Source organism: Geospiza fortis, unplaced genomic scaffold (assembly GCF_000277835.1).
Source record: "Geospiza fortis unplaced genomic scaffold, GeoFor_1.0 scaffold162, whole genome shotgun sequence".
Lineage (NCBI taxonomy): Eukaryota > Metazoa > Chordata > Aves > Passeriformes > Thraupidae > Geospiza > Geospiza fortis.
This window is the reverse complement of record NW_005054316.1, coordinates 2872098-2894864: the sequence shown is the minus strand read 5'-3', so window position 1 is coordinate 2894864 and position 22767 is coordinate 2872098. Positions and strand designations below refer to the sequence as shown.

General features: G+C 40.4%; 2 protein-coding genes across 2 annotated transcripts in view; one reads left to right on the top strand and one right to left on the bottom strand.

Annotated features, from left to right (window-relative positions):
- Window positions 1–8096, top strand: part of MAP7 (microtubule associated protein 7) — a 99965-nt gene extending 91869 nt beyond the window's left edge. Inside the window, exons 17-19 of the mRNA XM_031056301.1 lie at window positions 29–149; window positions 5297–5523; window positions 6263–8096. Coding sequence (XP_030912161.1) covers window positions 29–149; window positions 5297–5523; window positions 6263–6273 — 359 coding nt within the window. The 3' untranslated portion in view covers window positions 6274–8096. The remainder of the gene's footprint in view (window positions 1–28; window positions 150–5296; window positions 5524–6262) is intronic.
- Window positions 8097–10277: 2181 nt separating this feature from the next.
- Window positions 10278–22767, bottom strand: part of LOC102040370 (vacuolar protein 8-like) — a 25444-nt gene continuing 12954 nt past the window's right edge. Inside the window, exons 8-15 of the mRNA XM_031056273.1 lie at window positions 22432–22484; window positions 21890–21932; window positions 20618–20751; window positions 16187–16315; window positions 14460–14574; window positions 13441–13575; window positions 12120–12245; window positions 10278–11256 (exon numbers count right to left, since the gene is read on the bottom strand). Of these exons, the coding sequence (XP_030912133.1) occupies window positions 11135–11256; window positions 12120–12245; window positions 13441–13575; window positions 14460–14574; window positions 16187–16315; window positions 20618–20751; window positions 21890–21932; window positions 22432–22484 (857 nt within the window). The 3' untranslated portion in view covers window positions 10278–11134. The remainder of the gene's footprint in view (window positions 11257–12119; window positions 12246–13440; window positions 13576–14459; window positions 14575–16186; window positions 16316–20617; window positions 20752–21889; window positions 21933–22431; window positions 22485–22767) is intronic.

Sequence of the window (22767 nt, the reverse complement as noted above, 5' to 3'; positions counted from 1 at the left end):
CTTGCCCCAGCCGCAGGCGGCCCTGCAGGTCCCCCGGAGCCGGCAGCAGGGCCCCAGCTGCAGCACACGGTGCCAGCCCCGCACAACGGGACCGCGGCTACCGACATGCACGGGGGCCCCCCGCACCAGCCCCCCGGGAATGTGGACAGGTAAAACACTGCCAGGAGGCACTGAGGAGCCCTGGCTGGGGGAGAGGGCTGCTAGAATAATAAATTATATTCAGATCCATGAGTTCGTTAATTAAATAAGAAGCAACTGTTCAATCTGCCTTGTTTCCTGGTTTTTATCTTTTCCTCTATTAAGGAAAGAACTTGATCGTATTTCAAGGAGTAGTAACTGATTTTTGCTAAATGATAGGGAAGAATTTTTTACAAAATAGAGCATGTTCTTTGCAGTGTTTGGAACAGTGTGTTTGGCAGCAGTTATTACATTTATTGAAACTTAATGGAAAAGGAATTTTTTTTCTGTTTCTTTCCCTGAATTAAGCTTCATAAAACCCACTCTGGACTTGCACCGCTTTTCTTAATTCAAATAATGAATACTGTGGTTTCAGCCTAGATGTTTTGATTTCTAAACTGCTTGAAGTATTAGCAAGTGGTGTTGTACATATATCCTTTGTGTGAGACACAGGATTAGTCACTTTGGTTATGCATTTAAAAAAACCACCTTTGTTCCTCATAAGGAGTATTTGAGGAGGCAGATATTATACATTGGGAGCTCTCTGTAGCCACGAAGCAAGCCACTCAGACTTTGAGAAATTGCTGAAAAGCTTGAAACCTCAGTATTGAACTGAGTGACATCCATTACATAAGCATGAGCTGTCAGTTATTTTAATTTTAGTGATGCAGAAAGCCAAATAATCTCGCAGTCCTTTCATGTTTTATGCAGGTAGTGCCAGAATATGCGTAGAAAAACTTGAATGTGGGAAGCCATTGTGCAGTCTGTAATGGACAGTATGCTTCAGGGTGTGATTGGCACTAATTGAAGGAGGAATTTGCCCTTTCTCTATCCCTCCATATGCCTGGGGGATCTTAGCCTGCTGTCATGCTGACAGGGATGCTTCTGCTGAGGGAAGTTCTGTCAGTGACACTGAGGTGCATTAGATGAGCTGCACAGAGCTGCCTCATAATTGTCTTGGGCGGCTATTAAAATGTTAATCACTCCCAGCCTTACAAGCACCTTGATGTTTGAAATATAAAATGTTCCACACTAATGAGTGCTGTCCTGTACCATTACAATCTGTGTGTAAGGAACCTCAGAATGACCACAGTGAAGAATGAATAAATTGGATTGAAGAACTCTGGCAAAAGTAGGAAGCACATGTGAGGTTGTGGAAGGGAAAACTGGCATGCCAGGTTGGAATGTGTCTGCTTCAGAGGTACACCCACAGTGACTGGGAAGGTGAAGCCTGAATGAAGCACTTGGTAGTGTCCCACAGATTTTTGTCACATGGTAAAAGCCACAGGTGCCAACCCCACTGCTACTACATCTTGTGTGCTGTGGTTGTCTGGCATCCAGATACACCTGACCTGGTAGCACACACAGGGGCAGTGGGTGCAGGTTGTCTCCTGAGTGAGCACCTCACTCCAGCCCTCAGCAAGATTTGTCTTTTGTCTGAAAAATACTTCGTGTTTAAGGGCAAGAGTGCTGAGATTTCTGACCAGAAGTTAAAAAGCTGTTACCTGGGGAACTTGTGTCATGTGCTTGTGTGAGTGAGAGGATGGAGTGATGCAGAACCCTACAGCTGCCTAATCCATAGCCCACTTACTGATTTTTTGCTTGTACTGCATGCCCTAATTCTTTGCCCAAGATGGATCATGCCTGCTGCTTCTTAGAAAAAGTTATTTCACTACAGTGGTTTATGTTGACAGTACTTTCGTTACAGTACTTACTCTGTAATTCCTCTTTTCTGTGCTGTTGTCTACAAACACTTGCAATGCAGTGCAAACACCTCAGTGAGTGCAGTTCACCTCATGTGTCTCCATCCTGGGTGCATGGAGCTGGGTCTGGGTAGGTTAGATAACAGTTTTTAGAAATATACAGTTGGTCTGTGTGATTGCCTTCATATCTTGTCGTGGAAAAGAAAGCCCCTCATTGTTGGCTGGTTTCAGTGCTGGTGTCTCAGTGGATTAAATATAAGCACCATTAATTTAAATAATCCAGAAGTCTGGGATACATTTTGCTGTTAATGTCTGTCTATGTCTCCTCTGCAAAAATCCTCTCAATAAATGAGGTGACTGACATTTTCCTTCAGATCAGAAATAGCAGCTGTGAAAATATGCTAGTGTTTTTCAAAGGCCTGCAAATCTGTATTTTGTTTTTCCTATTCAGTGTTGATTTCTGATGAATGATCGGAAGCAGATATACTGAATTCTGGCCTTCCTTATTTTTTATTCAAATTCTAATTTCAGGCTGTGTCTACATAGAGTTTTGGCTAAAAATATCTACAACAGATATAATTTTCAGTAATTTTAAATTTTTGGATGTTCCAGTTTCTTTAATTAAGCTGGCTCCTCTTTTCCCAACATCCTCCAGTTCATCTTGTTAATATTGATGTGTCCAGGTCAAAATGTGAAGCTGCAGAGATACTTTTCAGCTGCCATGGAGATGTCCTTCAGATGCTTGCAAGACTGTTATGTTTGGAAATGCATTCTCAACAACTTAGGCAACTTTTTTTTCCTCTATTACATAAGTGTCTTGCTACACACACACTTATGGAATATGTTAGAATGCAAAATTATCCAGTTCTTTCTGCAGTATTGTATGCCTGAAAAGGATATCTCTGGTGTTGCATTGGACACTTAGACAACATTAAGAATGTAACATAAGACAGTAAGAACAGCTGTAGCAGGTCAAAAACCTTTTCTGGTTTTTTTGTGTTCTTTGTTTTAATGGCCTGTAGCACAATGTAAAGGGAAAAAAGGGTAATTACCAGGAGATCCTCTGGCCAATGAAGGGTTTCTAAGCATTGTGGTCCAAATGCAACCATAGGCTCAAGTAGTCCCTAAGCTGCTAATTACCAGAAGCTGAAGGGCATACCAATCTCCTAGGAATTCATCTAATCTCCTTTTGAGCTTGTGGCCTCTAAGATGTCCACTGGAAATTAATTCCACTGTTCTGTTTCCCTTGTTTAGTCTAAATTTGCTCCTCCAGTCCTTAGGTGGATCAAGCAGCATAGAATCTACAAGATTTTATACCACAAAATTTAGAATATTTATAGTCCTGATTTCCTTTTCTGTACCCCCTTTGTGATTGTAGACTCTTCTGTCTCAAAAGACATTGTTCAAGTCTGAATGAATTATGCTCTAATTCCATGTCTAATACTGTCAGTGCCATGGCACATAAATATAAACTATGAAGAATTATTTATTTACTAAGTCAGCTGATAAATTGGGTAGAAAAATTCTGTTTGCAGAAGCAAGAGGCTTCTTCATTGCTCTAATACTTGTTGAACTACTGTGCTGTTTAATTTATATGAATGAGCAGTTGCTCTCTTTCCACCTCTTTCTAGCCCCATTCATCAAACTTGGCATGTTGTGCTAGCTCTGATATGGCTATTGGCAGTATATGGGGATAAAGTAAATAATGGGGATAAAGTAAATAACAGGATACCTTCTAGTGAATAATGAACTAATGACCATACATGACAGAGCAGCTTTTAATAGTCCTAAAGCATTTCACAGATTCTGGTCCTCCTCTTACACATGTGGATCTCTGGCACAAAAGGGTGGCAGCCAGCAGGGTTTGTGTGCCTGCTCTCTAACTCAGTGCAGTGAAACATATTTTCACTTTGAAATTTGCCCAGCGTATCCACAGATGAAAAAAAAGGGGAGTGCCTTTCTGAAAAAGAACTGGTGATGGTTTGAAAAACTGGGAAGGCTTGATAGGAACACCAGCATGTGATTCTCACAGGAAATCTGGGCTTTGGATAAAAAAGCACTGCCACTTTCAAAAGAGCAATGATTGGTTTTTGTCTCTTGGGGAATACTGTAAAACAATTCTTTAATTGTTTGTGCAAAGTTGTACAAAGAAGCTGGCAAATGAAAATATACTGTCTGCCAATTACAAGCAGGTTTCTTTTTATAACTAGTAAATGTGCTGTCAGAAAATAAGCCTGTGAAACCAAGCTGCCTTCTGCAAAATGGCCTGAGGAAATTGGTAGCCAAGTTTCAATCTAGGAAAATTGCATCTGTGCCTTTGTGGCCAAAACATTTCCAAACAACTTGAACAGTTGCAATGGGGCCCGAAGAGGGAATAGGTACCCAGGATTGCCAGGATCTAACTGTTTGAGGGCTTTGGAAAGAGCCTGTGAAAGATCACAAGATTTTTGAGTATTCATTGAGTACTTTCTCTTGCCTGAGGAGCTTATGGTCCCATTGCTGTCATCCTGTTCACTGAAGTAGCACCTTAGTTTCTCCTCTCTGGCAGGGTAGGACATGCCATCCGCAGAATCAGAAGGATTTGACAATGCAGCACCTAATAAAGGGGTTGGGAGGGGAGGCCCAAGGCTGCGAGACATGAGCAATATCATCTGGGGACAGTATGTGTAAATGCAGAGTGTCTGTGCTTGTGCTGCTCTGGATGGGGGAGGTGTGCAGGAGCTCACTCATAAGGTACCTCTGTCACATGGCAGATGGAAAATGAAAGTCCAGATTCACAAGAGGTTCTGGGAGAGGGCTCTTTTGGCTTGGACGTGATCAACAGGAGAAGTGTGGAGCTGGGTAGTGCCTTGGAAATGGCCCCTAAGATCTTGTATGGGAGAAGGGACTGAAAGGAGCACTATATTGAAAAGGGAGTTTTTTCCCTCTGGATAAGTGGCATATAGAAGAAGCTGCTCCCGAACTGGTGGCAGAAAGTGATCCAAGAAACAATAAAAATAACAGTGATCTTATCCAAGGGAAATTACATTGATTTGCAATAAGAGGAAGGGTACAACAAAGGTTATGAGATCTGAAAAAGATGTTAGGAGCTGTAAATTGCATTATGTGGGTGGTTCCAGGTGCTGCAGAGGTTTCCTTACCGATTCCCATTGCAGTTGCTTCTCAGACTGCAGTGTCCACCCTATCACATAGCCAAAGGTAACTACTATCCCATGGCTTTGAGGGAAGGAATACCAGGTACTTGGCTGCAAAACCAATTTTTCCTACTGTGGTAGAAGCATAGTTTTGTTTTCACTGGCTGAAAGAATGCTTGGGATTGATGCAGACTTCTTTTCCATTTGTACTATTGCTTTGAGGATGACTAAACTTCTGTTCTTGATGAAGTACATAAGGAAAAATTGCTGTTTCTCTTTCAGCAATCTCAATCCAGAGGAGAATGCAAATGAAAATGGAATGTCTATGCAGAATGATAATTTTGAAGAGATCATGAACCTACCTATTGGTTCTAAACCATCCCGGCTGGATGCTATGAACAATGATGGAAGCAACAGTCCTGAAATTCCTTTGAATCCAATTCTAGCCTTTGAAGATAAGGGCACTCTTTTGCCTCAGGTAGATAGTGTTCAAACACATCAAACAGCAGGTAGGTTTGCTGTGGTTCGCTAACACTTGTAATTTGTTGTAATTGAGAGAGGTCTCAGAGCTGTCAATCAGCTTATATTGATAAACTTATTCATTTAAGGATGTTTGAACTCTATTTTCTTTAATATTTAAATTCTGTTTAAATTTTAAACAAATTTAATTTGTTTAAATTTTAAAGAAATCAATACAAAGAGCACGTCTCTTTGTAAAGCTATGCATGCTGGGCACATACAGATGCAGTGCAATGGTGGTGAGGCCTTATCATTTCCTGTATGAGGGCTTCTCACATATGCTTTACTTTGTGCCCTTTGAAGTTGCTTGGAAAGGTTTGCCCTGTGCTTTCAAGCAGAAGTGACAGGTGACAGCTGCTGTTCTGACCTTATGGTCAGCAGTTGGGTTCCAGTTTTGCAAGTGCAGTGCTTGACATGCACATGCAGAAGGGGAGTAACTGCTTCTTAAAAACTGCTTTTTGAAATTCTGGATGTGCTTTCCTCATCAAGTTCTTGCAGGCATCGAGGGATGATTTCCAGGACACTGGGTTTTTCTGAATTACATCATAACTTTGCAAGAATGCTAGGTAAACAAATACTGATTTAGCAGATTAAATTGGATAGCACTGTATTATTCTCTGGCCTAAAAATGTAAGGAAAATCATTTCACATTAAAATAATTGCATAAGCACCTAACATTTTGAAGAAAGAATTGCCACTCTGACCTGTCATGTTTACCTTCTGTTTTAGAAGTGATCTGATTGTTTCTTCTGAAGAACCAAAGGTGATATGAGCATCTCTGCAGTCAGTGGAGTTTCTTCCATGCTATGAAGGAGTGTTTTATTTTTTCTCTCCAGTTTTTTAAAGATTTCTTGAATATCTTTTTTGGAAGGACTTTAGTAAAACCAGCAGAAGAAATGAGGGGAATAGACTTGGATCACCATTCTAATAGCTTTCATCACTAGAAAAATCATGCTTCACGTGCGTTACTTAATATGGCTATTTCCAACAAGCTTTTTTTGTTAGTAAATTAATATTTCTGCATTCCTTAAGACACAAGACACTGGAATCTGAAAGTAACGGGCTGATTTGGGTGGTGGGACTGATTCTTTTTTGTTTTTAAAAAAGGTGGGTGTTGGTTTAAAAGGCATAATTGTAAAATTGGCAAAGAATCTTTTACACTTTATGGTTCTAATACTTGAAAAATAAATGCCTCATTGCTCTACAAGTAGAGTTAATGGGGTGTTTTATTTAAACCTGTTGGTTTAAATGTTATTGCAGAGAACTCTAATTATGGGGGCGAACTATAGGCTTCTGTATCAGGTTCTTGTAAATGTAATTCCTACAGGGACATTCTGTAAATTGAGATATCACTATGATCTTCTCACGTTTTCTCTAAAAACACAAAACAAGAAAGGTTTTAAAATGTGAAAATTTGAAAGCGATATTTTTTCATGGACAAGAGGATAACCTATTGTTCTCCTAGATTATGTATTTATGAATTTTGCTCAGTACAGAAATAAATAATTTGATTGAATAAATTAGACAAATGTGGTAAAAAAGATACTGCAAACTTGATTTTTTTAGTTACATCCATGTTCACAATACTATAAAAGATGTGTATGTGCACACATGTGTGCACACATGTACAAGGAAATACCTTGTTCTGAGTCCTGTAAATTGCTGCTGTTCCCAATGATGGAAGACTTTTCCTTTGCCTTATCAGACTTTTGAAGACTGTGTGAAACCTGGGATATTTGAGTTTTGGATGATGATGCAGGTTCAGGGATTTTTGGGGTTTGCTCGTTTCAGAGCAAATGGAAAATGGTCATTGTTTGTGCTTTTATATGTAGTGTGTGGTTTTTATAAAGCAGTGCAGTTTGAGTGATAAGAGGAGCGATGCAGGTTGCTTTCTCTTTAGTTTGATGCTGATTTCTACTGTCATTCATTGTTCCATCCCACACTTTTGGTTGCTGTTGTGCAGAACTGTAAAATCTTGCACGTTTTTGTGCTTTGCTAAACAATGCTGTTGGAGGCAGAGCTCGCTCTGGGTTTGCCTTTGCAGCATCGCCAAAGGCTTGAGGCATTGCTCTCTGAATCAGTAAGAAGATCCTTGGGTAGGGGAAATGGAGGTTCATGGGCTCTCAGCTCCTGCTAACAGAGAATTTACCATTAAGATTCCTGCACTTGCCTCTGGTGAGCATTGAGTGAGGTCTCTATGAAGCTGTGCAGAAAGTCTGTGCTAGCAGAAGAAATCCTCTGAGACAAAAGCCGAAGGATTTTTGAAGAAATTTCTGCTGCTGCTGAGTGTTCATCTTATAGAGGAGATGGGACAAAAGCAATGGAAATAAAATGAAAGAGACTTCATCTGCCAGAATATTTATGGAAGGGAAAAAACAGCCATTCAGTCAGAGTGCTTTTAATAGTAACTTGTGACACAGTAAAATGAATTGGGTTCCTTTCTTGCTTTCTTTAGTTTTCCATGTACATAGCCACAATATTTTGAAGTGTCCAAAATATGTAGTTTTTCTTTAAAACTATATATAGCATGTAAGTACCAAATAAAACTTGTTTGAAATATTTATTTCTACTTATATTTTCATTTTCTCGCATAATTGAAGCAAGAGTCAATCTCTGATAGAAAACTCTTCTTGCTACTCATGGTCTGCTTAAAATTTTGCTTCAGATTTTCTCTAATTTCTTTACTAAAATCATTACAGAGTCACTTGCAACGAGAAAGAGAGCAATAAAATACGCAGTTACATTTAGCTTCAGTTTTAAGTCTTAGGATTCATTTAGGATCAGGTTTAAATTGTGTTGATCTTGAGCTATTTAGGATTGGTTATAAATTATGCTGGTCTGTTTTTGGGGAGACTTCAGCACATTTGCTTCACTGTTTGTGGAAAAATGGGCTGGCTTTATTTCTCACATTTACTTTTTTTGCTTTGATTTTTTTTTAGCAGGACTGGATTAAAAACAGTTTGCCATTACAGTCAATCCAGGTTTGTTTCAAATGAGAGCGAGAAGTTCCTGTTTCAAGGGCATGACATACAATATAAACACAAGGGAATTGAGAGTAGGTGTATGAAATTTTAAAAAAGGATTTAATATTGAATTTTTAAATCTATTGGTTAAACCTCTTTTAATGCTGGGAAAACAGTTTCTCTTCTGTTTAGTGTTGGTTTTGACAATAAAATATGGTATGGGAGGAAGGCCAGCTCCTCTGGATGCTATTGCAACTAGTTGTGTTGTTTGTACCATGAGGGGCAAGGTGGAACTACTCTGTGAGGTAGCAGTAGCAGGTGCAGACAGCTGTTCTGAGGGTTGGGAGCAGCAGCCTTCCCCAGCAGAGAGCTGTGTGCTCTGGGAAGGCTCAGCTCTGTGCTCCCATCTCCACAGCACAACATCGATGCTCACAGGGATGATGCTCTGTGAGTTATTTCAGTACATCACAACTGCTGCACTACTCACCATTAGCTCTGTTTGCTTCATATATTTTATCTCCTCCTTCCTGATGAAGAATCTTTTGTTATTTGCTTTCTTGTTAAGACCTTGAAATAATGTTTTAGATTAAATACCTAAGAATACAGATACAGTATACAGATTCTAATATCATTACTTAATATTGCACTGTTTCTTTTTGGAAACTGATCTAAAATCACACAGAGGGGTGGTTTGCAGTATGAGATTTTTTTGTTCCCAGGTGTGTCATTCAGCCAGTCCTCTGTTTTAGAAAGTCCACCTGCCCAAAGCTGAGCACATGATTTCTCGCATAGGATTTCAAAACAAGATTCCTGTCACGCATGAATATTGAAAATGCCATATTGCTTTATCCAAAGTTTCTGCCTACTCTGCACTTTCATAGGCCTTTTTACTGCACTGGTTTTGGTTGTTTTTACATGGGTTTTTTTTTTACTTTTATTTTTTGTGTGGGTTTTTTTGGGGGGAGTTGTTTCGGGGTTGTTTTTGTTTGTTTGTTTGTTTGTTTTTGGGGGTTTTTTTGTGGTTTGTGGGTTTGGGGTTTTTTTGTTTGTTTTGTTTTGTTTTTTTGAGGATAGGGACATTGTTTTGTTCTGTTTTTTTCCCAAACAGTACCATTGGAAAGAATTTGCAGATATTTACAGATATTAATTTGCAGAAATAATTATCAAAAATGCCTCCCTCAAGCACCAAAATTAAGTTCAGAGATTTGAGCCACAATAAAATGGAACATTGAGCTCTTAACTGACAGAATAACTTTTAAAAATATTTTTTAATCTCACTTTTATTGCATGTTTGTACCCAGTATCAGCTCTAAAGCTCTACGTGCACGTAAGAGTTATGAGAGGGTCAGAAGCACCTCAGAAGACAGTGTGCTGCTTTTGGCTGGGGTAGAGTTAACTTTCTTCACAGTAGCTCGAAGGAGGCCGTGTTTGGGTTTGTGCTGAACACAAGGTTGGTAACACAGGGATGTTTTAGTTACTGCTCATCAGCACTTGCCCAGAGTCTGCCTCTCACACCACCCCACCTGCCTGTGGTTGCTTGCACAAGAAGTTGGGAGGCAACAGCTGGGACAGGTGACCCCAGCTGACCACAGGAACATTCCATACCGTACATTGTGATGCTGGGCATATAAAGCTGGGGGAAGGAAGAGGAAAGGGGGATGTTTGAAGTTACAGTATCTGTCTTCCCAAGTAACCATTACACATGATGGAACCCAGTTTTCCTGGAGATGGCGAACATCTGCTTGTCCATGGGAAGTATACGTGTAAGAAAACAAGTTGAATTTAAACATGAATACCTTTTTATTGTTCTTTAACTCCATTTAAAATGAAGTATCAATATCAAAATATAACAAAAATTCCTAATTTTGCCAAATATTTTCACTCATCTCTTGTTGTGAGTAGCTTTGGAAAGAATAACATTTGCAGAACACAGTTCTGCACTTAAACACATCTCTCCCAAATTATTCATGGTTCCTGCTGTGTTCTGTACTTGCTCTGTGCAACATTGCCTTGCCTTAATGTGCCTTTGCTCTTCTGCTGGAGAGCAAAGCCTATAGTGTGGACAAGGATCAGCTGTAAGGCTTTACCCATTCTTGTTTCTTACAAATTTTTTGTACTTTGAGAATTGTCCCTCAGCAGTTACTTTCTGTAGTAACGTGTTAGTAGTTTTTTACCTTTATAGTGTGGGTTGATTCAATTATTTTCTAAAGTCCTTGGAGTGTGCTCTGAAATACAGGACATGGAACAGAAACAGAATAAAGACGAATGCAGACCTGCATACTTGAGAGATGCCTTATCAGTGGAATCAGCCTGTTGCATGAATAAAACCTCATTAATACAGTGCTGGTTTTTCTGGAGGGGAGGGTGAGGAAACCAAAAACAAGCCATGGAAGGTTAACCAAGCGTAGCAGGTGTTTTTCAACATGTAGCCATGTCCTCAAGCACACTTAAGCAGCCAGCCAAAAGGTGCAATGAATTGTGTTTTGACCTGCTCTAATTCTTGTTATCGGGACATCTCTCTTGTATGGTGAAACTGCAAGTAGCAGGAAAATTACAGGAACCAAGGAAAAGAGTTGTTTCCTCTGAAAGTTCCGGCCCTTGGATCTGGTAAGTTTTCATAAGCCATTTGGCTTAAATATTAACTCTCTTCATGGCACATAGCTGCCCTAAGGAGCTCTTGAGTTTCTTCTGTTTGCTGACGGACTTGCTCAAGGAGTTTGGCCATTTGGCTTTTTCTGAATGCTAATGAAAAGTCTGGATCTGAAGAGGAATAACAGGTGTTAGGCAACTTGCTGTTTTTTGCTATGTTCTAATGCAGATGCATAGAAAACTTATTTTTCAGGTTAGATACAGTTGGTTGGTGGTTCTTATTACAGGTAAAGCAGAAAAACACCACACAAAGCACATACAAATTCAGTTTTCATCCCCAAAACCATTCAAGATTGCTGCTAAATTCTCCTGATCCAGATGTATAAATCCCAGTTGCCAAATTCAGCCTTATGCTGCAGCTGCCTACCTAGATATAGTAGGGTTTTGGCTTTGGCTCTACATACATAAAGATATGTGCTATATACAGTTATTACCACATTATAATCCTCATAAGTACTCAACTTTTATCCAAAGACAAGAAGACTAACTTAACCTAGCATAATATTAAGTAATGGACTTTGAAGTATGAAGATGTGAGACTTCCCAGCTTTACTATCAGCTATTCATGCAATTTCCTTATTTGCTTGCTTCAACAAAATAAATTAAATCACACTTGAAAAGCTTTTAGGTTGCATCTAGTGCCAAAATTTCTTATATAGGATAAGATTTTCCTGAAGTCCTGTTTCCCTGCTGTTCTGAATGCCTTTACTTTTAAAGCAAACAAACAAAATCCTCCCGCCTTTATTGGGAGATACTCTTAAAGAGCTGCTTAAAAACATGTAAGGTAACAGCTACCCTTGAGATTATTCTGTTTTCTTAAGTGAGCAGAGCTAGTCCCTGGAGAAGTTTGCACTGTCAGTGGTTGGACTCATTTTAGAGGTCTTTTCCAACCCTAATGATTCTGTGATTTCTGTTACTAAGCAGTGCCTGTTTGCTGCTGATGGGTGCAGGCAGCCTTGGCAGGAAGGACGTACCTGCTCGTAGTCTGCAGAGTGTGGAGATGCCCAGCTGCTGAAAACGGACCTCTTGGTGGGTAAGAAAATTCTTGAGGTAGGCTTGAATCTCTCCAATGTGATACTTGCATAAAAGCATCATTTTTTCTGTGTAAATGGGAGAACCACTGGAGATCAATACAAGCCTTTAAGCACGCTGAAAACTGATTTTTGTAACAACATTTCAATAATGACTCATCCACCTTCAGCTAAAACCAACATTACTGCAAAGACTGGCAAGGGACTTCCCTGTACTACAGCTTCTGATAATACTGCTGATACTTCAGGTAAAGAAAAAGATGAGTGGGCTGCTGTGCTGGGAATCTGATCCCTGTGCAAGGGGTCTGCTGATTGGCAGTAGTTGGCCTGGCAGGTGAAGCTATCCATTAGATGATTATGCTGTTGGATTCTGTTCACTACCTGAGAGTGCTCTGTTGCAAATCCTCTATGCCAGAAATGAAACAGATTTGGATTTTCCCTTACTAGTGACTCATCACAGATTTCAGTTTTTCTTATGTCTAAAATCTAACCATACCTTTCTAGAGAATGTTGCAAGTATCATCAGAACACCTTTTTCTTGCAAGTCTTAAAGGCTCAGCTGCATGAGGCAAGTATTTAAGCATAAAACTGTTTTCTGCAGGTAAAAATAATGTTCTTTTATTCGCTGTCATAGAAACTTGAAAAATTTTGGCTACATTCTTAAAACCACTTTACTTCACTGCTCCTGCTAATTTAGTCTAGAATTATATCAGCAGGATTTCGTTCAGTAAGAATTTTTCTATTGCTGGTCAGGGAGTAGAGTTACTCTAAAATTTTGGAACACAGCCTCTGCTGTCTGTGGGGGATGCCATCACATTTTACATACTGAGAAAGAAGGTCAAACAGAAAGATATAACTTTGTTTGAAGTGACCCTTGTCGAAAACACGTTCTGATCTCTCCCATGATGAGGAGTATGTAAATGGTCTCCCACCTTCCTACTGAAGCTGTTTGCAAGGACCTCAGAATTGGCTATGGACCAGCTCTGCAGAATGGCAGTTCTTGAAGAAGGCAAAAACCATGTAAATCAGACCTTTATCTGTGGTCCACTTTCATCCCTGGAGTTTCTCATGCACTCAAGGACTGTTTTATTTCAGGGGTGACTATAGGCATTTGTACTCTGAAAAATTTGTAGAGACCAAGTGGGGGGATGATAGAGGAATATTTAAGGTTGTTCAGTGCCTGACAGTCCTTTGGGAAAAGGCTAATTTCACTCCAGACAGCCACAAGTCTCTTTGAAAGCACAGTTAATCCTGTGTGAGTTACCGTGACCGATCATGTGCTGGATGATGGAGGCAGCATGAAAGGATGGCTCAGGATGTTCCAGTTGGCCGGCCAGTCTCACCAAGCACCTTGTCAAAGGTTCATCCATCCACTGGACCATGTGTAACATGGCTCCTTCTGGAAGGCAGAAAGGTAAGAGTGTAGTCTCTAGATAGGAACTCCAGTGTCAAAGAAATGAAGCTGAGAGGTCTGCCAGAAACTGCTGAAGTGGTGAATCCTTCATGCAACTGGAGAAGCAAAATAAGTGCTGAACTTGGTTAATAAGTATGTTTAGATTGTTATAAAGGGTCATGTTCTGAGGTTATGCTCTCAGTAAGGTAAGGCCATGGATTTGGTTCATATTTTGTTGGCTTTTTGTTCTGCAAAAATGAATCACTTTATGTGCAAGATCCATTCTTGGCCTATTGGGCTCAGTCTGTCCAGCAGCTACTCCAGGAGCATGCTCCACTCGCAAAATTAAATGTGATGTGTTGCCAGCTGCATGGCCATTACACCAGATAAAAGAGATTACTTGTTTCACAGACAATATCCAATGCTGGGCCATGTTGGGAAAATTTACACTCGTCCTTTCTGCTATAAAGAGTGCTGTACCTTTCATGAGTGCCAATTTGGTATCTCTGATAAAATCCATGTGCAAAAAATTTCAAGATATAGACCTACTTCGTATTTTAGTCTTTTATATCAGTTTCTGCAATGGTAAAATTATTTCAGCCTGAGAAACTGGGAAATGTTACAAATAGAAGTAGACAGGCCATGTACAGCAATAAAGTTCAGCAAAAAGAGAAAAAATAGAGTAAAGAATTTTAAACAGTTGAACAAAAGTGAAGACAATGGAGCCCATGTATCCTGCCAGTGAATTGGATTTTGTTCTTGAAACTTACAACGAATTTAAAAGGAAATACTTGGGCTGTGTGTCCAGCTGTGCTCCATCTCCTGTTAGAATCAATACAGGACATGTACACATCTCTGATTCAGCCACTGATGGAGGGTTGCTGCCATACCTTGCTTTGCTAGCTCAGCAAGGCAGGATGTCACGTAACGAAGGGAGTCTTCCTGAGTGTCGGTCAAAAGCATGGTCTGGAGGAGACCTTCGACACAGCGGCTCTCAGTGATTCTCTGCCACAAGAGAGAGAGTCATGTTTAGCACTTACACTGTGGTTTAGTGGTGTCTGGGGGCTTCAGAAGTACTGAAGTGAAACCATCAATAATGGAAATGTCTCCTCCCAGCTCTACCACAACCAGGTGAAATCACCTCGGATTGTTCAGAGATCACCTGTACTGAGATACATATTTCATAGACTGAGTTGAAAAGAGATAGGAGACTTAGCCTGTGCTGACCAGGACTAAAAGCAAAAAATGAGACCAAGAAATGAGTTCTGAATGAGTCAGCTGGAGGTGACTGGTTGCTAGTGAAGTTGAATCATGAAGTCATCAGCTCTCTGGGACGTCCTAACAAGGGAAGCTGCTCATGGCTCCCTAAGCGAGCTCAGGTGTCTATCAGCAAAAGGGAGTATCTTCTTCTGATACTCATTTTATGCTGCATTTTATGCTGTCTTTTTTAAACTTGTTGCTTAGAGGTTCAAGGTGAATTTGAGACTGCTGCTTTTTAAGCTCCCACACTCTGTTTCTGTCCTGCTGGCATAAAAACAGTACTGCCTTTTTCCTCTTGTGCCAAGGACTTGTGTTTTAGGGAACATTCCTTAGAATTGATCCTGGAAACCTGGCACTCCCACTCATGTCTGTTTATTCACTTATGCAGCGAGAGCTTGATACTCTCTACATTATAAAGCTTTATTGAAGGTAAAGCAGGTCCAGCTGATAACAGCATGAAGTCACAGAATTTAAGTATTTCAAAAAAAGACCATATTTGTCAAACCTTGAATGATGGTCCATTTTTATTCCTACTGTAGGCCTTAATTTTAAGGGAACCTAGTTTCCTGCAAAACTCGATGTCACAGCTATTAGAAATATATGTAATTCTTATCTTAGTGAAAAAACCCATAATTTTCCTTCTGTCTGGTTTAAATCTCTGGAACTAGTAGTACTTGTATTGTGAACAAAGGGGGGAAAAAAGAACTGAGTCTTGAAAAGTGTGTACTAGGAAGTGGTAAAAGCAGAAGTGAGGATTTGGTGAGGTTTTTTCCTCAATATTGATTGCTACTGGTGGTACTGTTTGATCAAGGTACTCTAAAAGGCAAGGAGAAAGGAAGTGCATCCATGCATATGGATTTTGAAGCAAAGTCAGCAAGAGAGATCTTGATAGCATTTTGGCATAGCTAGTATCTTGCCAAAGAGGCAAAATGTACATCAATAGCTGGGGTTCTGTTTCACAACGAACAGCAGCTGAAGCATGAGAGCCAAGAAAAAAAGATTCAGTTCATAACAGACCTCACATTTTCCTGAACAATTCCTTTAATCAGTATGAAATGTTCTTGCTTGAACTTTTTATACCTATGATGCAGTCAAATTAGGTAACCACATCATTCATAGCAAAAATTAGATATTTCTTATTTTAATTAGTTTTTTTGTATTGTATTGGGAGAATATGAATAAAACTACCTTTCATTATGGTCCTTTTATTCATATGTGCAATTTTGTGTAAAATATATAGCAAATTGGCATATGTTTAATTACCCACAGAATTAATTAATTTTTTTAATGCTGATTTGACATAAACACAATGGCAACCTCACAGGATATAGTTCAGTGACAAACATTGTGTACCTACCTGTCTGTTTTTGGAAAGGCACAGGTTTTTGATGATGCAAGCAGTATGTCCAACAATCACAGGGTCTGTTTTATGAGCTGCCAGTAACGTCCCCAGGCTCTGCAGGAGCTCAGCACATGCCAGAGTGTCCTGAGAAGAGCAACCAGTATCTCAGTTATCATCCAGTGTGGATGACACAACACAGCTTTGCAGTGAGCTATGCAGAAATCAAACTTAGTTCTGCAAGAAGAGCATTAGTTTGCTTTTTTAAACCAAGGATGTGGCTGTCTCCAGTGCTGCTTCTCTCAAGTATGGTCTGATTGCACTGACTATTGAGCATGTGCTATGGAAAGCTGGAGTCTTCAAGGTTGTGTAGTTTATTGTTGTTTCCATCAAATGCCTCACTGGGGTCATTGCTAATCTGGGGAAGGATGTGTGATCCTGACTGGAAAGAGAGGTTGTCAGGGTTGCTGTGAAAGGCAGAACTACATGGTGAAGTACAGCAGCAGTAGCTCAGCAATTTACCTGGCTACAATAATGGGTTGTATGGTTAGATCAGTTTGTGATCAGGCACCTCTTCAGTAAATATGTCCTGAACAACATCTTCTTTACACACATTTCTCTGCTGTCTGATGATATTTTAGAGGTACTTTGCTGGGTATCTCTCTCTGAATGTAGTCTTCCTCCAATTACCATTAATCTTACTTGAATCACAGAATGACCGGGCTTGGAAGGGACCTTAAAGATCATCTAGTTCCAAACCCTCTGCCATGGGCAGGAACACCTTCCACTGGGCCAGGGTGCTCAGAGCCCCATCTAACCTGGCCTTAAACACTTCCAGGGATTGGGGCATCCACAAATTCTCTGGGCAACGTGTTCCAGTGCCTCACCACCCTCACAGTAAGGATTTTTTTTCCCCAGTATCAAATCTAAACCTACTTTCTTTCAGTTCGCAGCCATTACTCTTGTCCTGTAGTATCAGAGTCTGGATTACTGCACAGGTAGTTACCTCAATAACAATATGGATTAAGGAGGCACTGCTGTGTGTAAGAGAAACCTGACTTCAACAGAGTTTATTTTAGGTCTACAGTTAAAAGCAAAAGATTTCCTCTTGGGAGTGTTTTTTCATTCAGTCTCCTTCCCTTAGGAATTTAGGAGTTTTTAATGCAGTTCTTCTGTTTGTTCACAATGAATGATATTATTTGTACTGCTTGGAAACTGAGACACATTAGCAAGGGAGTTCAAGATAAAACAAATCATTGGTCCTATACACAGCTGCAAAAAAAATCACGTAATTCTGAAACCTGTGAAATATCAGGATCACTAAAGCAGTGTTGAAAGGTGGATGTCTTTAAAAGTTAGTTTAGCTTTAATCTTTCCTTTGCTTAAGTTAAATTGCAAAAGTGTATCTTATTTTCTTTTAATACCAGCTGACATCTTCACTTAGCTCATTTTAAGTACTGTCACAACCAGCAATCCTAAAATAAGACAGGAAAGTAAGTTGAAAGGGCAGTTCTATGCCTAAACACAGGGCATTTAAAGAATCCTATACGCAGACATGACAGTAAATTATCCTTAGATTTTCTTTAAAGGAAGAAATAATATAGTTTTAGATAATCCAATTAAATTACCACTGATGACTGTCTTCTATGCTTTTGGGGCCAAATGTCCTCTTTTCTATGTAATCCCATCAACTACAGTACCCATTTTTGATTTGCTACAACCTGAGAGGAGGAAATTTTCTATGGATTATAAAGGAACTTTCTAATATATAATGACTTCCCCGCCAAGATCTTTTGTTTATTTAGGACCTACATTAGCAAGTGACAGTACTTGAATTTTGCTGAACTTCTTTTTTTGGCTGGAATATGGCTGAGATCCAGATTTTGTTTTCTGGCTCAATTCTGCACAGTGCAAGAGAATCACGAGAAAACTGTGAGTAAAAATAGATTGAGTGATTCAGATGGATATTGATCTAACTTCTCCCAAGACTTGAATATTAAAAAAAAAAAATAAAGGCAAGGAAAAAAATTCCAACAGCAAGTGTGCTTACAGTTGCAATGCTGCACTCATACTCCTTACACAGGGATTTCTTGACAAGGTAAATATTATCCCATTTACCAGTTAGCAAAATGTCAAGGCAAAGTTATTTTGTACCTGGAATGGAGATTCAGTGGCACCATCTGGAATAGACAGACCCTGACTTCCAGGTCTTTTACTCAAAGGAATTTGACTTAAAAGACTGTTTTCTCACAAAGCCTGTTTCTTTAGTGTTTCAGTGTTGGCCTGTCCTTGGGAAAACTGAATAAAATTCCCTCTGAAAGAGGGAAATTTTCCAGCCCTTGCTGGGAATCTCTGTCAACAGCCTGACCAGGAGATTGCAAAAATGGGGCTGAAGCAGGGCAAGGAGCTCCCATGAAGCATTCCTGGGGGTTTGCTTCATGGTAACTGAAGGGCAGACAGATTCTGCCCCATTGTATCCTGGGTAGTATTTGTAATAATTCAAGCATCACTTGACTTGGTTGTAAAGGTTAGCTTTGTTCAGTGGTTTGTTTTCCAACAGTTGTTCCCATGGAGAAGTCCCTTTTTCAGTCACGGAGAATTCAGCCTGAGTTAGAGAAAGAAACGTTGAAAAGACTTGAAAAGCAGGCCAGAAAAGGCACAGAGATGGGGAGGCAGGATATGAATACAAAGAGGTCAGACTCTTCTCAGAGTGCCCAGGGCTCGCTCACACAAAGCAGCAACATTCAGTAGTCAGGGACAGCCGTGTTTTCTCGCTAAAACAAATTTAGAGATGTAGATACTTCTCACTGGGGAATAAAGTGAGATGCTTTGCTTTCCAACCTCCTGCTACTGACCCTTTTTCCCTCATGAAGGATGGGCTGTTTCACCACTGATGTAGCAAGGCTGAGTTCGCAGAGTCTTTGTTCCCACTGATGCTGACCACGTCTCTTTGTGGCCAGGGATTTGAAATACTGGTAAAGACAAGTTTCAGGACCAGGAAGAAAAGGATTTGTGGGTACTCTTTCCTGGGAGAACAAAAAATGTGAATGATGTTTGGAGACAAGAAAAGCAAAACTGAGTGAAGACCATGTTCCAGCATAATGTCTCCTACTGAATAACATATTTACTGTGCAAACAGCCTTCAACTAACTTAATGCATTTCAATTGCAAGCTTGTTGAGAGCAAATTGTGCTTTGATTGTATGAGGCAGTTTGACAAGCAACGAGGATGTTCTGTGCTCATGCAGCCACTCTGCCTTGTATAGCTCTGTGCTCTAGCTGCTGCTTTCCCAGGCATTGAGCTCACCCATTTTCCTATCACGTCCCAGAGGTAGGGGAGGTGCAATTTTGGTCTGCAAACGGACAACTGAACTGTAATATGCCAAGCTTTCCAAACCCAGAGTAAATTCCCAATCAGGCTGAGTGTATTTCAGGCACAAGAAGCACCTAAGGCCACCTGAAGCTATTCAGACCCTATCACTGCTGCTTGAAGCAATGTGGCAGCAAAGGTTCTCACATATTTTTGCTCTATGTACCCAACCTCTGACTAACTTCAAATGCTGTTGTTAGCTTAAAACACTTACCAAAACCTTTCACATCTATGTTCTTAAGGATGTCTTTAATTACTGTAAAGAAAAGTTTATTTAAAAACAAGAGTAATCTGTCAGTACTTGCTGTAATTTAATTGTAGTCAGACTTCATGTATTTGCTAGTGTTGCACTATTAATGGTGGTGTTGACCCTGAACATGGGCAAAAGAATCATTCTGTAACTTAGGAGATGAGGATACACAGTCCTGGTGAAAGTCCTAATGCATTAACTAAAGATAGACAAGATTTCAAATTCTGTTAGTCCCCCTTATTGTTTTGATCCTAATTCAAAATATGTCAATATTCTACAAATGCACTTTTGAATAACACTGTCCATGTAGGGAGTAACGTATGTTTGCTCTTTGTTCTGCACTTATGCACTTTAAATGTGTGCTCTAAATCAGTTTCTCTGCTTTTCAGTGGGTGGGGGAGCTCTGTAGCCAAGAAATAACTTCCTTCGTTGCCGTCCTGGTGGCAGTCTCTCATGGTGCTGTGTATGTCCTCCCCCACATACACCTATCTGGGGACTGAAGGGACTGGAGGGAGTTGCAAGGAGTGCAAGGCAGTATCCACATATCCAACGGCTCTGACACCCTCTCCCCCTCTTCTCTCTCACTGGTCTCTCCTTTGGATCCCCCTCAGCACAACAGATGGCTCCTCAGGTAGTTAGTGACGGTGCAGATGCAGTAAGCAAAGCCTTGTTATTTTGGGTAGGAGAGAGAAGGGTTGGGAAGGCTCCCAGAGTCTCTTGGTCATCCTCATATTGCATTTCTTAGGCTGTTTTGCCATAACAGAGTGTTACCCCCGGTGGTGGCCAGAACCAGTCTTTCTCCTCTGTTTTTGGGAAGTGATCTCGCATACCTGGTTGGGTGGGTGCAGGGAGAGTATCCAGAGCAGAGCAATGGAGGCACGACGCACATCCTCACTTCCAGAGGCCAGGAGAGAGCACAGCTTGGGCAGGACATTCTCAGCAACCATCTCGGCCTGGATGTCCACTGGTGTGGGAAAACAAAGGAAGTCAGGGGGGCTCAGAGCTCTGCAGGGAGTAACTCAGGCTCTGACTCAAACAGTTACATCAAATTAGAAGGGACCTCCTCATCTCCATGTGATGGGGCAATGCCAGATGTTCAGTTATAACAATAAACCCTCATTTGTTCTGCCTCCTTTTGCTGAGGGATTAATACAAGCTTGATGGCAGAATGTAGGTTTGGGCACCCTCAGTCTGTGTCTGAACCTCAAAAAAAAGAGTGAGAGGAATTTTCTGACTCTGTCACTGGCATAAGGCCAGGTATGAAGGTGGTAGCTTCTGCTGAACAAACAGAATGACCTCCTAAGCACCACCTATCTTGCAGAGTTATGGTTAGCCAGAAGAGAGCCCAGCAATCCCACCGAGTTGTTATACCCCACTTGCCCCTGCAACCTCATGAGTGCACTAAAAGGCAATGCCAGAGCAGCCAGCAGATGGAGAGGCAGATCTAAAAGGTCAAGCAGACCGGGTGTTTCAAACACATCAAGGAGTGGCACAGCAATTCCTTCACTCTCAGCTCCTCTATAATTGTGACTGCTTGAGAATTAAGCACCTCTACATTTCTAGATGAATCTTCTTTCTCTTCTACCCTGGAGTCTGTTACTTTAGCACTGAGTGTGCCAGTCCTCTGCCACTATTTCCTGAATATGTCATAGAAATGAATCTTGGACATTTAATAGGGTTTTTTAGGCAGATGATAAATGCATGGGAGAAAATTATATTTAATGATAGACAGAATCATGCCTTGGAGAAGACAGGTCCCCACTCAATAAGCAATTTCAGAAGACATTCTGTCCTAATTGGGTTTAATGCTTAGGAAACATAGAAAGAAGGAAAGCTTAGCAACTCACTGAGGCTCTGTGCATAAGCACACCTCTGCTGCCTTTCTCACTTTCTCCAGATACTCCCCTGCTACCTGGGAGCTCTAAAACAGATTTAGTTAGGATATGCACTGCGCCTTCCTCTTCCCTTAACATCCAGTTAAAATGTAGAAAATGTCTCTTTGCTTTTGATAGGAAAGGTTCCCAGCCCACTGTGCTCACTCTGAAAGGCAGAGAGAGATAGAAATAGTGTAGTTTCTTTGTCTCCAAGACATTGCTTACCACTGGTAGCCAAATTTCTTAGGCAAACACATGCCTGGCTTGAAACCTGCTTGTGCCAAAGAGGAAAACCAAAAATTAAAAATGAGAGAGAGGAGGAAAAAGAGCAGTTTCAGTAACGCATGTTCTTGCCTATTGCACACAAAATAAACATGACAACACTAGTAAGCTCTTACATTATCTTCAAGAGTAAGTTTTGGCACATGTTTTTTTTTTTTCCAAAGTTTTGATGAAATTTTTTTCAACCTCCTAGTATCATTCATCCTATTGTTGATGAAGAATGGGGTTCATATGTTGGCTTTATTTTACAACATCTGATAAGTTATAGGAAAATGAAGGGAAATTGTCCCATTTGCTTTGTGGTTTTTTTCACCTCCCTTCTACACAGAATTTCAAGTTCCACCAGGAACTGTGGTTTCTTGAAGTTTCCTTGATATGGCTTCCAACAAAGCAAAATTTTCAAGATGTCATCCTTGAAGCCATACAGTAGAAGTTCCGGATACCAAAAAGAAAAAAAAACAAGTAGCACAACAGATGTGTCAGACAACTTCTGTCACACACACAGTGATCAAAGACAGAGCCTGGACAGGGCACTTCTCACATGACACTTCAAGTTAATAGCATACAGGCTATCCTAGTCTAAAAGAAGTGTCCAGGGCTGTAGAACAACTTTAATAATTTCCCTTTGCTTTCTTCATACATTGACCTTGTAGAACCCATCTATTTTCTATTATAGGTGTCTTTTCTTATGGGACAGATGCTGCATAGGTACCCGTACAGTAGATGAACAGAATGATGTGAAGCTGAAACTGGAAGCCCAAGTCTATAGCTCTATTTGGATGCTAAGTCTTTTCACAAAGAGAAAGCTACAGCTTTACCTTGTC